General features: G+C 37.3%; 2 protein-coding genes across 2 annotated transcripts in view; one reads left to right on the top strand and one right to left on the bottom strand.

The window, feature by feature from the left end:
- The first annotated feature begins 1060 nt into the window (after positions 1 to 1060).
- On the top strand, positions 1061 to 17585 carry slc43a1a (solute carrier family 43 member 1a). Its single transcript, XM_016243459.1, has 14 exons — positions 1061 to 1215; positions 1391 to 1568; positions 1787 to 1842; positions 2477 to 2553; positions 5921 to 6013; positions 8305 to 8435; positions 9066 to 9163; positions 9278 to 9424; positions 9518 to 9553; positions 9673 to 9808; positions 12568 to 12697; positions 14014 to 14087; positions 14539 to 14766; positions 17564 to 17585. Exons 1-14 carry the CDS (start codon positions 1062 to 1064, stop codon positions 17583 to 17585), a joined length of 1560 nt encoding a protein of 519 aa, XP_016098945.1. The 5' UTR covers position 1061.
- A 308-nt stretch (positions 17586 to 17893) lies between these two features.
- The window catches only part of med19a (mediator complex subunit 19a), an 8391-nt gene continuing 6412 nt past the window's right edge, over positions 17894 to 19872 (bottom strand). Inside the window, exons 4-7 of the mRNA XM_016243508.1 lie at positions 18837 to 18970; positions 18466 to 18562; positions 18291 to 18385; positions 17894 to 18026 (exon numbers count right to left, since the gene is read on the bottom strand). Coding sequence (XP_016098994.1) covers positions 17967 to 18026; positions 18291 to 18385; positions 18466 to 18562; positions 18837 to 18970 — 386 coding nt within the window. The 3' untranslated portion in view covers positions 17894 to 17966. The remainder of the gene's footprint in view (positions 18027 to 18290; positions 18386 to 18465; positions 18563 to 18836; positions 18971 to 19872) is intronic.

The following is a 19872-nucleotide window of genomic DNA, read 5'->3' as shown; positions in this document are numbered from 1 at the left end:
TTGGTGAGCAGAAAAGACTTCTGAAGACTGGAGTAATGATGCTGGAAATTCAGCTTTGCGTCACAGCAATAAATTGCATTTGACTATATATTCACATAGAAAACTGTTTACATTTTACATTTAGTAAATGACTAAATGTAAATGTAGAAAACAGTTGTTTTAAATAGTGATAATATTTCACATTTTTACTGTATTTCTGATCAAATAAATGCAGCCTTGGTGAGCTTACAGCATCTTTTAGAAAAACATTTTAAAAATCTTACCGACCCCAACATTTTGAACGGTATTGTATAAAAAATATGAGTGTATTGTATATATTCATGTATAAATGTAATTTCTAATGCAGCCTATGTATTTATACAAGTATAATAAATTATATTATACCAGAGTGATTGTGGAGTGGAATTCATAAATCACAAAGAAGAAATTACAGCATTATTTACACCATCACATTATTGATTATTTTTCTTGTTTAAAAGATTTGGTTAAAAGATTTGTGTATGGACATGACGCAAACCCACAAAAGCTGACAAGATATGCTATTTTGCACATCTTTAAAATGCAGTCCTCAAAAGATTACACTAGTAAATCTGCTAAAGTAGTTAAATTGGGTTCAAAAAGGCAGAATATTGTTTTCAGAAACGTATATATTTTTTCATATGCCGCTGTGTGTTTACTGACTGAGCCCTGACCCTGTTTTTCTCTGTCTGATAGGATGATGGCTCCGTCTCTGTCGCAGGCGTACAGGAGGCGCTGGTGGATGGCCGTCACAGCCGTGTTGGAGAATCTGTCGTGTTCGGCCGTGCTCTTGGGCTGGGGCTCTCTGCTCATTATGCTCAAAGGACAGGGCTTTTACTCCCACCTGTGCACGGGTAATCAGTCATAGAAGTGACATCTTTAAAATGCAGTCCTCAAAAGATTACACTAGTAAATCTGCTAAAGTAGTTAAATTGGGTTCAAAAAGGCAGAATATTGTTTTCAGAAACGTATATATTTTTTCATATGCCGCTGTGTGTTTACTGACTGAGCCCTGACCCTGTTTTTCTCTGTCTGATAGGATGATGGCTCCGTCTCTGTCGCAGGCGTACAGGAGGCGCTGGTGGATGGCCGTCACAGCCGTGTTGGAGAATCTGTCGTGTTCGGCCGTGCTCTTGGGCTGGGGCTCTCTGCTCATCATGCTCAAAGGACAGGGCTTTTACTCCCACCTGTGCACGGGTAATCAGTCATAGAAGTCAAGCAGATCACAATCATCCTAACACCAGTCACTAACTAGCACCAAAAGAAAACCGAGCCAGAGTTCCTGGGAAACTTGAACTGCGTGGAGACTTTAAAACTTAATAAAGTCTCTGTCCCTTGCTTTCGTTGACCTCCTCTCTCTCTCTTTCTGTAGAAAATGAGACTGAGAATGTGACCGCTAGCGCACCAGATGATTGGCCGAGTTGTGTGAATCAGGACGAAATGCTGAACTTGGGCTTCACCATTGGCTCATTTCTGCTCAGTGCTGCCACATTGCCATTGGGTATATTGATGGACCGGTTTGGCCCCAGGCCTCTGCGCCTCGGTGGAAGGTGAAGACACACCTACACACTAATGCTTTGAGTGCTTGTTGTGTTTTATAATGCCAACACTCCATCAGGAAGCACACATGTGTTTTTAAGAAAGCACTTGTGTCATGGAATCTCTGCATGAGTTTGTGCACTGATTAATATATGCATATAAGAGCACTTTCACATTCAAGTATGCATTTATGTAATAATAATTAATGTGTTGTATTTTTTTTTCTTAGTTTGTGTTTTGCGCTCTCTTGTGTGATGATGTCCATATCATCCTATCATCCAGAAGGTGAGCTGCAAACGAAAGAATCTGCATGAGTCTTCAAATTACAGCAATAATCAATCAATCTTTCAATAATTGCTGGAGTTTTTTTTTTTTTACATTTAACATTCAGAACATTGTTTGAAAGTCAGTAGAGGCTATTTTAGTAATCAGTTAATACAATTTCAATTAACTGAATAAAAAAATATATATATTCAGAAATTTCACGTTTAGCTTTTTTTCCCCCTGATTGTTTGTTGCTGCATTTAAATATAGATCAATGTTAAATCAATATACTGGCAGGGACAATTAATTAGACTTTTTAATTTTGTGAATTAACATAAGTGGTCATTCCTCCTTCAATTTTAAAATATACAGGCAGCAGAACATAATGTGCATTTTCTTTTCAAATATTAAAATCTTATTTTTATTTACATTTTGAACTCTTAAGTAAATTGTGTAAACTGTTCATGTTCGTAAACATTCACAGCCATACCCGGATTCTCAAATGTTGCATTTAGTAGCAAATTTAGCATATATATTCTACTGTATACAGAAGACACATAAAATTTGATTTGTCATATGAAAGTCGTTGTCACAGTTTGAGTTGTTCAAGCACACGTTTTGATTGTGTAATGATGGTTTGTGCCTTCTGTTCTAGTCCTCTCTGAACTCATTTTTCTGGCTCTTTCACTCAACGGCTTTGGAGGGATCTGTCTGACCTTCACATCTCTCACGGTAAGAAAAAAGAGAAAATGGTAGAGAAGGGAGCACACGGGGTCTCGCGGACATCTGCGGTGACTTGCGTGTTTTGTTGTGCAGCTGTCACAAAGCTTTTTGAAGTTTATTTTGTCAGGACAGGTGTGTGGGTTTGTGTATTTATGTGTTTGGGACAGTCAGAGGATCGACGCACATAACTGAAGGAGATATTCTGGCTTTTTCAGTGCCCACCAATCAGAAGGCTAAACTGCCCACACGCCTTCTCTTACGCCCTCTCCCTCCCGTCAACCTCTAGATGAAATGGACAAGGGCACAGACGTTGTACCCACATCAACAAATAGATTGTGACTTTCCAATCTGTTTAGTAATATCACCTGGTGTGGGAAAGTATGACTATATATATCAGCTGCCCTCAGATAGCCCACCGCTATCATGCAGATGCCAAAACACACTTATCCTTGTTCATACACATGGCTCATCTAGGGTTGCTCAGGTATGCGTGCACACTGCCCTACATGTGACAACACACACTGCTTAATTTCAGTGTCCTGTTGTACACTTCTGAGAAAAGCACACGCTCTGTGTCTTTAACAGTGAATTACTACCAGCATGGAGACAATAGCAGCTGATATTCTTCTGATCACTTTATTGACCCTTTTCCACATTGTGCGTGATTTGATGTTATCAAACTCAAGTCAATGACCTCCATGACTTTGTGTGCTTTTTTTTCTAGTTCCTTCAAATTAGCAGGGAATCAACCATAAGAAAGACCAATCACAAATAAGATATCCTTAATCCCTTAACTATTTGTTATAGACAAATATTTGTCATGATGATATTAAGGCGAGAGCTAATTTTTGCTTAAGATGTTCCTTCTAATCAAAGGGCCTTACTAACATCACATCCAACAGTCTCACACTGTGCTCAGATTTTCCTAAAAACCAAAGTCTGAAATCAGAATTCATAGAATTTAATATAAACCTTAAAATTTCTTATCAAATTCTTCCAAGATCGAATTACCATTGGTGTACCTCAAGGTTCTGTGTTGGGTCCCTTCATCTTTTCAGTATATATAACGTCGCTGGCATCTATCATCCAGGTACATGAGTTTTTCCATATGAAAGTCGTTGTCACAGTTTGAGTTGTTCAAGCACACGTTTTGATTGTGTAATGATGGTTTGTGCCTTCTGTTCTAGTCCTCTCTGAACTCATTTTTCTGGCTCTTTCACTCAACGGCTTTGGAGGGATCTGTCTGACCTTCACATCTCTCACGGTAAGAAAAAAGAGAAAATGGTAGAGAAGGGAGCACACGGGGTCTCGCGGACATCTGCGGTGACTTGCGTGTTTTGTTGTGCAGCTGTCACAAAGCTTTTTGAAGTTTATTTTGTCAGGACAGGTGTGTGGGTTTGTGTATTTATGTGTTTGGGACAGTCAGAGGATCGACGCACATAACTGAAGGAGATATTCTGGCTTTTTCAGTGCCCACCAATCAGAAGGCTAAACTGCCCACACGCCTTCTCTTACGCCCTCTCCCTCCCGTCAACCTCTAGATGAAATGGACAAGGGCACAGACGTTGTACCCACATCAACAAATAGATTGTGACTTTCCAATCTGTTTAGTAATATCACCTGGTGTGGGAAAGTATGACTATATATATCAGCTGCCCTCAGATAGCCCACCGCTATCATGCAGATGCCAAAACACACTTATCCTTGTTCATACACATGGCTCATCTAGGGTTGCTCAGGTATGCGTGCACACTGCCCTACATGTGACAACACACACTGCTTAATTTCAGTGTCCTGTTGTACACTTCTGAGAAAAGCACACGCTCTGTGTCTTTAACAGTGAATTACTACCAGCATGGAGACAATAGCAGCTGATATTCTTCTGATCACTTTATTGACCCTTTTCCACATTGACTTGCTGAGTTTGATAACATCAAATCACGCACAATGACCTCCATGACTTTGTGTGCTTTTTTTTTCTAGTTCCTTCAAATTAGCAGGGAATCAACCATAAGAAAGACCAATCACAAATAAGATATCCTTAATCCCTTAACTATTTGTTATAGACAAATATTTGTCATGATGATATTAAGGCGAGAGCTAATTTTTGCTTAAGATGTTCCTTCTAATCAAAGGGCCTTACTAACATCACATCCAACAGTCTCACACTGTGCTCAGATTTTCCTAAAAACCAAAGTCTGAAATCAGAATTCATAGAATTTAATATAAACCTTAAAATTTCTTATCAAATTCTTCCAAGATCGAATTACCATTGGTGTACCTCAAGGTTCTGTGTTGGGTCCCTTCATCTTTTCAGTATATATAACGTCGCTGGCATCTATCATCCAGGTACATGAGTTTTTCCAACCACTGTTATGCTGATGGCACACCGCTTTAACTCGGTCTCATTCTGTATGATCTAAGCTGTGCTATCCACAGTTATGTTATAGCTTTTATTGTTATATACTTCTACTTTGTCAAAAATTGTCTTTTTTACGTACCTCTGTAATGTGAAACTTAACATTTCTTATCAAATAACTGTTGGTGTACCTCAAGGTTCTGTGTTGGGGTCCCTTCCTCTTTTTAGAATATAACATTGTTGGTATCTATCATCCACAGTAATGCTATAGCTTTTATTGCTATACACTCCTACTTGGTCAATAATTGTCTTTTTTATGTCTAATTATATTTTTATGAGGAAATTTAAGAGAAACATCAGAGATAACGTTTTTAAAGTGCTTGCAATAAACATTGCTGAGATCTCTCCTGAGCCATGAACATCTGAGGAATAAATAGCATTGCTTTGGATACTGTATTGGTGTTTAAGGCGTGCAGCCTTCTGTTACAAGTTCAGGTTGAGGTTGTTATGCCACTCTGTGTTTGTGTGTGAAAAGCACAAGGAATACAAATGTGCTTTTTCACAGAAGTGTGCGTTTTTAACCTTCTCATTTCACACAGGGGAGTAAAACACACTCACACATCCTTGTAAGAGTCTGGAAAAATGAAGCAATTCTTGGAAAGCGTGGAAAACAAATTTGATGTATCCTGCTTACTGAAGCATATACATTTCTCACACAGCAATGCGTTCATTTTACACTCAATTAGTGAGGTTTAAGTAAGGCATCACTATCGCTCATACTTGTGGTTGGATATGATGTTCACTTGACACTTGATTTGAGCCATTAGGCAGCCTCCCAGATGCCTTAGCATCAAGCTGGCGAGTTTTTCCATAGATAATCACCACTCGCATTGTTTTCAGAAAATATAAAAATCTAGTTTTTCTTCTTTTTGTTCATTGCAAGTGTAGGCTCAGCTGCTTTTGTTGTGATTTTTCCAATACTGATAATGGTTTTCTTTTCCTCTCTTCTTCTGGTAGCTGCCAAACATGTTTGGAAGTCTGAGCTCCACTGTGCTGTCACTAATGATCGGCTCCTACGCTTCATCGGCCGTCACCTTCCCTGGAGTCAAGGTATTTTTTATGTGTGCAAATAGAGGTTAGACCTGTTTGACGTGTACAGTGTGCTCGGAATTAAAGCCTGATGAAATGTTGCATCAGATTGAATGAAACGGAATCGCCTATGCCAAAAGATTAGAACTTATTGCCTTTAACTTCATAATATAAAAGCAGTTAGGCTAAAGTATTAATTCATTTATTCATTTAAGGTTTTGAGCTATGATTGTGTACAATCAAATATAAATTCAATACATTAATACATTGCATTTGATTTAAAACACATCTGCTGTTATAATGTTACTCTGAAGTATAAAAATGGGTGATTTCAAAATCATTTCTTTCATCAAAACTAAGATCATGTAAGTGTTCTATTTTCATAGAAATTAAAATTTTTATTGAATGTATTAATTCTATTAAGTAATTAAATGGCATTGCCATGGCTGCATTTATTTGATCAAATATGCTGTAAAAGCGGTACAATTGTGAAATATTATTACAATTTAAAATAACTGTTTTCTATTACAATATATTTTAAAATGTGATGTGCAGCTGTATTTTCAGCATCATTCCTCCAGTCTTCAGTGTCACATGATCTTCAGAAATCAGTATAATATGCTGATCTGCTGCTCGAGAAACATTTCTGATTATTATCAATGTTGAAAACAGTTGTGCTGCACAATATTTTTGTGGAAACTGGGATACATTTTATTTTTCATGATGCTTTGATTGAAAAGAACAGCATTTATTTGAAATATAAATCTTTTGTAACATTATAAAAGTCTTTACTATCACTTTTTCTTGGCAACACTTTCTATGAAGCCCATATTTGTAATGCATTATAAAGGTATTCTTAAGGCATTATAATGAATGCATAATGCTGTATCATCTCATGAATATTCATAAGAACAGTTTTAATATATTATAATATTTACTTATTTGTGGTTATAGCTTTTAAGAGTATGATGATTTATAACACAATGAACACGTTGCATCCACTTTTACAATGGATTATATTTCTCATAGTTATAATGTATTATAAGTCTCATATCTTGCCATTTTTCTTATGCTACTTTACTTAAAGCGGTCAAAGACCACTTATAAGTAGTAGTAATAATAATAATAATAACTTTTTTTCTATCAAACAGCCATTAGATCAGATATCAGATCAGATGAATGTGTAATATGACACATTTGCTTTGAACTATTTTTATTGTAATATCAGTTTGATTATTTTGATGGTACCCTTTAAACAGCTGTTGATAAGTGACTCTGCAACTACATATCAACTAGCGGTCATTAGAGTATTAGTATGTCTGCTACTGTAAATATTTGCTAACACTGTATTTTGATGGTCAACCAACAGATAAACTGACTAGAAGTGTCTTTGCAAGTACGTCAACTTACTCTACCATACTAGATTCTACCATTCTTGAGCATACTAATACTCTAATGAGAGTTAGTCGGCATGCAGTTGCAAAGTTGCTTATAGTCGATTGATTAAAGGGACCATCAAAATAAAATGTAACCATATGAAACATTGCATTTTTTTCAGTAGGCGTATAAAGCTCACATCAATTAATCAACATTAGCTCCACAGAAAAAACACTCAAATAACACTCAACATCTAACCACTCACAAGCTGTAGTACGATACTGTGCAGATCTTAAATAAACAATGCCAAGATATGATACAGTCCATGATACTGTAAATGAAGTAGATTTAATATGGTGTTCATTGAGTGTTGAGTGACATAATCATACTCTTAAACTTATAACCACGAATACGTACGTATTATGATGTATTATAATTGATGTTATGATTATTCATATACTGATATAACATATAAGTTTTTTTATAATGCATTATGCATTCATTATAATGCCTTAAGAATATCCTTATAATGTGTTATAAATACGGGCTTCATAGAAAGTGTTACCCTTTTTTTTTTTTTTTTTTTTTTTAAAGCGTCCTTGATGAACAGAAGTAATTTCTTTCAAAAAAAATCTAAACTCCTGAATGTGTAGTGTACCGAACGTGCTGACCTGTTAAAGCAGGGAGTGTCACTGTGTCTGTATGACTCTAAAGAATAGATGTTATTAGGACCGTGTTGTTCTTTGATATTTTGTCAAGCCGAACCCATTGTTACAACACTTTCTTCAGCCTCATTCAGACCTAAAACCATCAACCAGACGCTGCAGACAAGCAAAATCTTCTTTTTTTTCCATCATGCAATCAAGCATATCATACAAATGGGACAAACTCATCAATATTACATCTCCTCTTTGTGTGTCTCTCTCTTTCTCCAGCTGATATATGATGCCGGGGTGTCGTTTACTCTTATCATGTGGATGTGGGCCGGCCTGGCAGCTCTGGTCTTTCTCAACTGTTTCATGAACTGGCCAGCAGAAGGCTTTGCTACACCAGAAGAGATTGAGAAGTTAGTACACGTCCTATAGAAACCTCAAAGATTACTCTGAAAACAGACATGCAATGTTATTAAAAAACGGCCCTCTTTGAGCGGGAATCACTGAAGCCTTCAGAGCTGAGTAGATTACTTACAAATTATAATCCGTTACAAAAATTGTAGTTAATAACGTAATTTATTACATTACACATTTTAGATTATATGTAATTGGACTACTGTTTGATTAGTTCTGACGTTACACATTTATTACACTGATTTAAATAAGATATTGTACCATATTGATATAAAAATACAAAGAGATTGAAAATATATTCCATTCATTGTTATTAACAACATTAAGTGCGCTAAACATTAAATTAAGTGGAGGTTTCTAAAAAAAACTGGGGTTCGTTTGTGAGTTTAATGAAAAGCTAATAATTAAATCATAAAAATGTACAATTAAAATAAATAATTTTTAGATAACATTAATCAGAATCAAGCTATCCGTTTTATAAATGTAATCAATAAAAAAGTAACTGTAGTCTGATTATGAGTATTTAATATAATCTAAGTGCAAGTACTTCATTTTTGGAATCTGATTACATGCAATCAGTTACAATCTTGATTTATGAATAATAATTCCTTCCTTTTGTAACCATTTAGTAGGAAAAAGATGCATTCCGCTGAAAACCACAAATTATCTGCTGAAGAGGCGACAGGAGAAACGGAGAAACTGCCAGCTGTAGCTCAGGATGCACAGTGTAAGGCACCTTGAGACGGAGTGATACATTTTGAGACCGTTTGTTACAGTTGTGTGAACGTGTAGCAGATGATGTGAAATATAACGTACGAACTCCTGGAAATCTGTTTCTCAGCTTCGGTCCCGTTCCGGCGCTCCGTGTTCTCTCCCATCTTTTTGTGGAGTCTGGTCACTATGGGAATGACTCAGCTGAGAATCATCTTCTTTATGGGAGCCATGAACAAGATGGTTGAGTTCCTGGTCACCCACGGAGAGGAGCACCGTAAGCCAAGCTACCAAACCTGCACCTTATCACTGTATTCATTAAAGCTGCCTTCTGTTCAGCCGACTTAAAAAGCGTTTCTGTCTTGTTTAGCCTCTGAAAAACTGCTGCAGGAAGCTGAGAATAAAGGTGAGATGAAGCTTTCTTAGTCTGATACTGTCATAAATGTAATTGTGAATGAAACCAAGAACGTTTCAGGGCCATATATATATTTAATACTTTTATACAATATGTATTTAAACTTCCAGTGAGCTTCTACTCGTCCGTCTTCGGCACGCTGCAGCTCTTGTGTCTGGTCACCTGTCCTCTGATCGGATACATCATGGACTGGAAGATGAAAGAGTGTGAGGTGGATCAGAAGACGGAGCGCCGGGGCGAAAAAGAGTAAGAAATTAAACTTCCTCTGCTCTCAGAAATAATGTCGCCATCTGGATTTAAATAAGCGAATCTGTACGATTTTAAGATTGGGTTATTATGGCATCATATACATTTATTGCATCATTGGCTCTAGGGGTGTGCGATATATATCGTCTGCGATAATATCGTAATTGTTGTTTTAACGATGTGCGATTTGACATTATCGAGTATTTTGCAAAAAACATTCAAAACACCCCTACAGAGCGCACGCGTACATCACGTGAAGTCTAGACTAGTGAGCATTTAGAGTGCGTTCTTTCACTGCATGATTCAGTCTATTACAATGCATTTAGAATAATCACAAATTCAAGACATGATGGCAGAAAATTTACATATTTATACCTTCATATAGTTATTCAATTTCACACGTGCCGTTTTTCTCCAAAAATTACCATGATTACAAATGTGACATTGAATTCAATAAACTAAGTTAATTAAGAGACTTACGTTTTAGACACCATATTGCCCGTTTTCGACAACAAAAATAATTCCAAACGCAGCCACAGCGCTTGTTTTGCGTCTGTGCGTTTCGTTCCTGAATGAATCCTGTTTTGTGTCTCTGAGCAACATGACGGTGTTTCGTTCTTGAATGAATCACTCGTTTAAATGATTCGATTCAATCGCAACGACTCACTTATTAACAGTGATTTGCTGCCACCTGCTGGCGGTATTAATTTCAAATTTCGGCTTTTTCTTTTTTTTCTCTTTTTCTTTATTTTAGATTTTTTTTTTAGATAATTTCAGATATCAGTATTCAACGTTTTATGTTTAATATATCAAAATATTATTTATGCATTTGTAATTGCAGGTTAAATGCATTCATGTCTTGCATTAAACAAAATACATGTGTGTAAATGCATCTAAATGCCACTTCAGATGCAGCTTCTGTGTTGATTTAATTAGCTTGGTAACAGCCCGAATGTCTTATTACTCTAATTCCCTGATTAAATGTAAGAATTTGACTCAAGAGATAATGGACACTTTTAGAAAAAATGGCTTTATAAAGGTAAAAATGTCCATAAAATGTAAAAATCAGTTTAAACTTATTGGAAAAGATTAATTTCTCTCAGTATGAACTGACGACCACACAGAATATGAAGAATATTAAAAACATTAGGAGTCAGCTGTCTTCGGCAGTCTTTACCAGTACAATAACACACTCAGCAAAATATCGTCATCGATAAAATCCCAGAAAATATCGAGATATAATTTTTTGTCAATATCGCACACCCCTAATTGGATCTTACACATTTCTTTAACTTGACTGTAACTTCACTGAAGGACATGCAGCCGAAGCGCGAGCACAAATGCCGTCTCTCAGATGCATGCGAACCTGAATTCAGTTCTCTTTCACAGCTTTTTGCGCTTAAACGGTCAAATACACACACAATTAAGTCAAAATGCACATTGTGTGGAGTATTCACATAAACACAGTCTGTTATGTGAACGTAAACAGTTCGGACGGAGCAAATCGGATGTGTAACAGTATATTAGATCCGTGCGTTCGTTCTTAAAGGAACAGCAGACTAATAAACTGTTGCCGTCTTTAACATTAATGTTAATAAAACAAACAAACAAACGTAATCACTTTTGTATCTTTATTATGAATCAATTTATATGTAATTCATACAGTGAACACTATGTAGTGTTTTATTTTTATATTTCTGAAGTATTAAACCTAGGTTACTGTACCTGAAAATTTTCAATTTTATTTGTTCTTCTGTTTATTTATTTTATTTACCAGTTTTTATATGCAAAAGGTTAAATTCTTGGGTCACACTTTATTTTAAGGTCCAATTCTCACTATTAACAAACCATTAACTATGACTTTTGCCTCAAACTCCTAATTTGCTGCTTATTAATAGTTAGTAAGGTATTTGTTAAGGTTAGGTATTGAGTAGGATTAGGGATGTAGAATATGATCGTGCTTTATAAGTACAAATAAAAAGCCAATATGTTAATGATAGGCATGCTAATAAGCAACTAGTTAATAGTGAGAACTGGTCCCTAAACTAAAGTGTTACCATATTTTTATATCAAGGGATTTTATTTATGTACTAACTAAGCAGTTTGTCTCAGGGCTGCATTGCTTTATTTCAGACGACGCGTGTGTGTCATGATTGCAGTCAGCTGAAATGGCATTTGTTTTATAATACTAGGCGGACTAAAATGTACATATTTCAAGGTTTACATTTAATTCGGTGAGTTTTTTTATTTTTCTTCAAGACCTATTAAACTGTCTACTGTAGTCAAATAGGAAAGATAACACAAAACAGTAAACTAGAATCAAATCTATGCATGAATCGAATCGAAATTTGATCCACAATCGTGAATGGATTTTTAATCGAATCGTGAGGTTAAGATCAATCAATCAATCAACTCGTGCATGAAAATGATTCCTCGTGCTCACTGAACCACGATTTCACAACTTTGGTCCAAAGAATCGTGAAATTGTCGTCCTGAGATATGGACATGGGTGCATCTATCAACATGGTTGTTTAAGAAAAGAAAAGCGTCAGTTTGGCTTAAAAGAATTGTCACCAAACATGCCAGAAACATATTAATCACTGCAATAATGATCCAATCCTAGACTCTTCACTATTTGCTTATTTCAATCCAAATGGCGACTTTTGTTTTGCCCGGGAAGAGCATATAAGAAGCAAACGAACCGACTATCTCCTGATGGCTCTGTAAAATATGGCCTTTGGCTTCTTGTCTCCTGCCAGAGCTGTTGCGGAGCCGAAGCGTGACGGAAAGATCCAGAAGCTGACCAACGCCATAATAGCCTTCATCTTCACAAACGTGCTTCTCATGCTGTTTGGGATCCTCTCGCTCGTAGACAACCTTCCTCTACAGGTAAAACACTCTGATCTGCCTCATAGTCAAGTCTCCTTTATTTCTACAGCGCTTCAGACAGTATAGATTGTGCCAAAGCAGATTTACACTGTTAAACAGGACAGTAATGTTTTAAAGCTGCAGACAAAATATAAAAATTCTGCTGTAAATCAGCTCTAAAAAGACAATCGTAAACAGCCAGTTTTTCAGTTAAAGTCAGTTCATCGTTGTTTCAGTTCAGTTTCATAACTGTGTAAAGTTCTTCAATTATGGAATGAGTTTAATTCATCTATAACGCAGCACTGTAAGCAGACTAAGTAGCTCATGTTGTGAGTGGATTAATGGATTTTTCCAGTTTTATATTGCAAATACACTACAATTCAAAAGTTCAGATTTTTTAAAAACATGTTTTTCAAAGACTCTTATACTCTCCAAGGCTACGTTTATTTGAGCAAACATACTAAGAATGTCAATTTTCAATCATTCCCATGATCAATCGTCATTTAAATTAACTATCAATTAATCGATTAATCGTTAACCTTAAACGGTTAGTTCACCCAAAAATTGAAAATTAGCCCATAAATTGCTCACCCTCAGGTCATCCTAGGTGTTTATGACTTTCTTCTTTCAGATGAATCCAGTCGGAGTTATATTAAAAATTGTCTTTGATCTTTCAAGCTGTTTCATGGCACTCAGCGGGTGTTGCATGCATCAGTCCAAAAGAAGTGAAATAAAAAGCGCCCATCCATAAAATAAAAAAAAGTGTCTCGCACGGCTCCGGGGGGTGAACAAAGGCCTTCTGTAGCGAATCGATGCGTTTTTGTAAGAAAAATATCCATATTCAAAACGTAATAATCACTTTAATGTAGCTTGCACTCACTGTTGTACACGGAAGCAGCTCCGGGCGGATGACGTAAGAGTTCAGTGCTGCGCGTGCGCCGGTGAGCCTCGTGAAAACCAACGTTTGTTAACAGGAGCAAAGGAAGCTAAGTTTCCTTACTTTAGCAAAGGAAAACCAGTCTCCTCTTGGCTTATATCGAAATCCTCTGACATTCTTCTTTACAAATCCTCGTTTTGTACTTCTAATTCGTGAAGTCACTTCTGAGCAGCGCATGCGAAGCATTGACCTCATACGTCATCCGCCCGGAACTGCTTTCATGTACAACATGTGGTGTAAACATCTTTATAGTTATTGTTCTTGGTGTGAATGGGTCTTAAAAGTATTTTCTTTTTTAAAAATCTGACTGAGCCCTAACTTTGGAGCATGAGTTTATTTGCATAAGAACTTAATTGCAGTAGATGGGCATGTTCTAATAACTCTCGCTCTCTTTGTCCAGATTCTGACGTTTATTTTTCACACTATGGTACGAGGTTTCATTCACTCGTGTTGTGGAGGACTGTATGCTGCTGTGTGAGTACAAATACACACACATACACTCACTCATACACACACACACACACTCACACACACTCACACACACACACACATACATACACAAACAAACACACTCACACACACATACACACACACACACTCTCTCTCACACACACACACACAAACACACACACACACACACTGCTTCCTCTAAACCTGTTAAATAGCAAGTACAGACTTATCCCGCTCTTATAAAATCAGACGGTTATAAAACTGCATTCCACGGGATCAGGTTTGCCTTGTTTGTGTGTGAAGTACAACGCAGAGTATGTGTAAAATTCAATCCCTGTACATGGATTATGTCGCCCTGATGAAATCACACATATGCCTTTTGACCTGTCATTTCAGTGCCACAACATTTCATTACAGTCTCAAAATTAAGCAGCCTGCAGACTATGGACAAACGAAGTGTCTCTCTCTCTCACAGATACCCGTCCAATCATTTTGGCACCCTCACCGGGCTGCAGTCTATGATCAGTGCAGTGGTGGCTCTTCTGCAGCAGCCGCTCTTCATGGTTATGGTGGGACATCAGAATGGAGATGCTTACTGGGTAAGAAACACACTTCTTCATCAGTTATATTTAGGGCTGAAACAATTAGACATTATTGACGATGTCAAAAAAAAACAAGTGTCGACAAGTATTTTTGTTGTCGAAATAGGGGTGTGCGATATTGAAAAAAAATTATATCTCGACAGGTCATTTAGGCTGTTACCAAACAAATGAAATCAGTATCAACAAAATTAATCTTCGCAGAAGTTGCATCTGAAGTGGCATTTTGATGCATTTGCACACTGTTTAATTCAGCTCAGCGGGACATGGAGTGCTTTAACCTGCAGTTACAAATGCATAATGTTTTGATATTTTAAACACAAAACATTGAATACTGATATTTGAAATTATTTAAATAATAAAAGATACTTTAAATGTGAAATTAAAACCGCCAGTAGGTGGCAGCAAGTCACTGTAAACAAGTGAGTCATTGCGATTGAACCGAATCATTTAAACGAGTGATTCATTCAGGAACGAAACACCGTCATGTTGCTCAGAGACGCACAACAGCACTGTGGCTATGTTTGGAATTATTTTTGGTTGGCGAAATAGAGAAAAAAAACAGGCAATATGGTGTCAAAAACGTAAGTCTCTTTAATATTAACTTAGTTTATTGAACTGTTGTATAAAATCAGTATCACATTTGTAATCATGCTGATTTTTGAAGAAAAAAACGTTATATGAAATGATATATATGTTTCTGCCCCTGAATCATGCAGTGAACGTTTAACCCACTAGACTTCTTCACGTAATGAATGCGTGCACTCCGTAGGTGTTTTGTTTGGTTTTTGCAAAATACTCGATAATGTCAAATTGCACATCGTTAAAACAACAATTACGATATTATCTCAGACGATATATATCGTACAGCCCTATGTCAAATAGTCATTTGTTCTCATATTAGAGGGCTGTGTACACAACGCAAATCTCGCGGGAGCGGGCGGTCAAACAAATATAGCATGACAAGAATGAAGGAGTTACATTAACACTAGTCTTGCTGCGGCTGTCGGTGTTACACGGTGTTTGGTCGTATACAATTACATACACTGTCATTCCGCTTGTTTATAGAAATAAAAATCATTTCGTTTAGTTAGTTATAACCTACACTATAATTCTAAACTGAAAGCGTCTGCTCTGCTCCGTACAGCCAGGGTTGCCAGGTCTGTGTGACAAAACTAGCCCAATGGCCATCAAAAACCACACAATGACCATATCCCAAATATCAAAATGTCATTTCCATACCTAAAATACCTCAAATATATAGTTTACAGTTACTGCTCAAAGGCTTCCTACCAGTGGCCCTCCTTCACAAACTTAACATTTAGTGCAGTTTTATGAAAATATTTCAATACAAGCATTTCATTCAAATGGAATTTATGCAATATTTCAAACCTTTAACCAACGGGGAAAAATCAACCCACAGAAAGAGTTTAAAAGTAGCCAGATTCTGTGGAAGAAACCTGACCCTGGAGCACAAAAGCAGTGTTAAGTCGCTGGGGGATATTTGTCGCAATAGCCAAAAATACATTGTATGAGTCAAAATTATAGATTTTTCTATTATGCCAAAAATCATTAGGATATTAAGTAAAGATCATGTTTAGTGGTCGACCGATATATCGGCCGATATTTGGCATTTTTCAAATATCGGCATTGGCCAATGCGTTCGTGGCGGGACTTTTATTTTGACGGCGCTGAGAGCGGCAGCACCTGAACACACAGTGCTCACATTCTCCCTCTTGTTCGCTGTCGTCGTTAATAGTTCTGTCCACAGACTGTCTGTCTATAATAATCAGATAGAACTGTTAAACAAAGGAATTCAAATGTATACAAAAAAGTATTATAACGATTGCTTTTATATTGTTAGTAATAGAAAGGCAAATACGCATTTATATCATTTAAACAAATCTTTGAATAACTAATGAACATCTAATTTCAAAAACCTTGCAAACTTAGTCGGATCCAGTTGTGAGATCTTGTGAAGTGTGCATGTGTATCCTGCATGATTGCGTGCGCTCTGCGTGACGGTCGAGCCGTGTGAATGTAATGTGGACAGGAGGAGAGTTCAGCTTCAGTGAGATGCGCGATCGACTTTAAACTCGTGATTTCAAATTATGCTGCGCTTTATGCATTTGCTCACTGTCATATTCATGTCATTTCCACTGTTTGCTGTATGTAAAATGAGTGTTACCTTGGCTTTATTTGAAAAAATATGATTCCAAATGCACACAAACTTCCCAGATTACTTAGTGCCCTGTTGGTTACGGTGTTTACTTTTTAATTATATTTTGTTTATTTGTGAAAAATATTTAAAAAGTATAAGCATGTTTATTTTACACATTTATTTTTTTAATCCATTTTCAAATGATTTCAAATTTCTTAAATATTAATTAAAATAAATAAAATTATATCGGCTTTATCGGCCACCCTGCTTTCCATGATATCGGTCGACCACTATGTTCCATGAAGATATTTTGTAAATTCTTACCGTAAATATTGTCAAGTTAAAAGAATTTCAGCTTTTACGCACTGACGCTGCTTTTCATTGACTCGCATGCCTTCGGTAGCCTACCAGGAGTATGATTTTTAGGACATTACACAGCATTTTGGCTTTACACTAAATCTGGGGCAGCTCATGAACAAACAATTAAACAAATACTCACATAATCCATTTTTCTTACCATTATTGTAGTTAATAAATCGGCTTATTTGTTTGTAATTTGCTGTTTTCTGTCAGAAATAATGACAAAGAATGTAATAAATCATCCACTAGAAAAAAAAAATCCTCAAAGCTGTATTCAGATTTGTCTGTAACTGTTCAGACGCAAGAAGCATGAGTCCTTGAACATTAAAAAAAAATCACTTTGAACAGCAAAAACTGTTTTTTTACCAATTATTCCACAGGCCTCTCTCCATCACCGGGTGAGTAAAATGGAAAAATCCTCATATATCTGTGGCTACATCCCTGATTTTCTCTAAGGTTGTCTAGAAACAAGACTCAAATCACCCCCGCTCTCGCCTATATGCATCTCTTTTTTTTCTCTCAGAAAAAGGTACATCAGCTGTCAGTGGGACGGTACCCTTTCAGAAGCTACTAAAGTGCACCTTTTAGGTACTGATGTGTACCTTCAGGGATAAATACAGTACAAAGCTGTACCTTTTGAAAAGACTCAAACCCAGCAACAGATTTTGTACCTTTTTTTTCCAGAGACACACACACACTCTCACACACACACACTCTCACACACACACACTCTCACACACACACACTCTCACACACACACACTCTCACAGACACACACAGGTTCTATCTCAGGCTGTTGGGCTGAGATCCAGTGAGACCAGGATGATCAGGACTGTGTCGATTCTAAGAGAAAAATACAGTACAGTGAAACCAGATGTTTTAAAATCATGAAGAGAACACAAAGGCATCTGCAAATAGGATTGTTTAAATGCTTTCTCACCATTTACGTAAAAAGGCTGAGCTGATGAAGACTAGTCAATTCACGTTATATTCTTTAGACACGTAAAACTTCCACGTTTCACATCATTATTGGCTGCTTTTATAATAGTCTTGTTCAAGTAATTTGGACCGCTGGACTGTTGTAATCGTGCCCTGTGAGTCGCTCACCTTTTTCTTCTTCTTGTCTTTCTTTTTCTTCTTGCGATCAGGATCATCATCCCGCTTTTTCTTCTTCTTCTTGGGGTCAGAATCCGAGGGGGTCTCTGCACGGGAAACACAGACGAGTTAGTTAATGCCCGGATGCGTTTGTGTGCATGTGAAATACCTCAGGTTTGTGCGTCACCTGGTGGCAGAGGATCCTGAGGTCGGTGATGTCGGTATTTGTTTTTGCTCTTTTTCTTTGGCGGCTGTATGTGCATCAGTCTGTACTGCTCTGGAAGCTACAACACACACCAACACTATAAACACGAGGCTCTACGATCATGTTTTAGACCAGTGGGCTTCTATCCTGGTCCTGGGGACCCACCACCGCTCTGCACGGTTAGCCTAGTCTCTCTTATCGGACACATTCAGTTCATGGAGTCTCTCCTAACGAACTGATGATCTGAATCAGGTGTGTTAAATAAGGGAGGCATGCAAAATGTGCAGAGCGGTGGGTCCCCAGCACCAGGATTGAAAACCGCTGTTTTAGACAGTATGTTGGTCTAGGTTTACCGGGCCAGTGTGCAATCGAAATCCAGTGAGTAGAGCTCCCGTCAGCGGACTGAAAGAGTTTCCACAAACCGGAGGCTTTTCTATGAGAGAGCGCAGAGAACTGCCGTCCTGAATCCCTGGACAGTCTATCATCCCTGCAAGAGAGAAAACACAACCTGCTACGACACTAACATCCCTGATAGCACAGGTACATCTCGGAGACGTCTATTTGACGTCTGCATTTACATCTGCAAGATGTATTTTTTAGAGTGTTTGCTCATCTACAGGACGTTTCCTATCAGATGTCAACTAGACGTTTAGAAGATGTCTATATGATTTAGAACGTCTTAAAGACGTCTATCAGATGTTTGTACACAGCAGATGCTTTCCAGATGAAGCGATCTTTAACAGACATCTTGCAGACTTGCATGTGCTATCTGGGATCGCACACAAGAGGTCTGGTAAAGATGCGCTGTACAAACATCTGATAGACGTCTTTAAGACGTTCTAAATCATATAGACATCTTCTAAACGTCTAGTTGACATCTGATAGGAAACGTCCTGTAGATGAGCAAACACTATAAAAAATACGTCTTGCAGACGTGATGCAAACGTCAAATAGACGTCTCAGTGATGTACGTGTCCCAGATTGCACAGGTACATCTGCAAGAGGTCAGTTAAAGATCGCTTCATCTGGAAAGCATCTGCTGTGCACAAACATCTGACAGACGTCTTTAAGATGTCAGTTTTACATTCAATCTAAATCATAATCATCTTAAAGACATCTTCTAAACGTCTAGTTGACATCTGATAGGAAACGTCCTGTAGACGTATTGCAGATGAGCAAACACTCTAAAAAATACGTCTTGCAGATGTAATGCAGACGTCAAATAGATGTCTCCGTGATGTACATGTGCTATCAGGGTGGAATATGTCAGAAACAGTGCTGTTAAACGAATAATTGCAATTAATTGCATCCAAAATAAGTTTTTGTTTACATAATATGTGTGTGTGCTGTGTATTTATATATGTATCTATATATCTATAAATACACACA

This window comes from Sinocyclocheilus grahami, unplaced genomic scaffold, assembly GCF_001515645.1.
Source record: "Sinocyclocheilus grahami isolate Dianchi unplaced genomic scaffold, SAMN03320097.WGS_v1.1 scaffold692.1, whole genome shotgun sequence".
NCBI classification, from domain to species: domain Eukaryota; kingdom Metazoa; phylum Chordata; class Actinopteri; order Cypriniformes; family Cyprinidae; genus Sinocyclocheilus; species Sinocyclocheilus grahami.
Note: the sequence above shows the minus strand (reverse complement) of the source record. Positions and strands in the feature narration are given on the sequence as shown.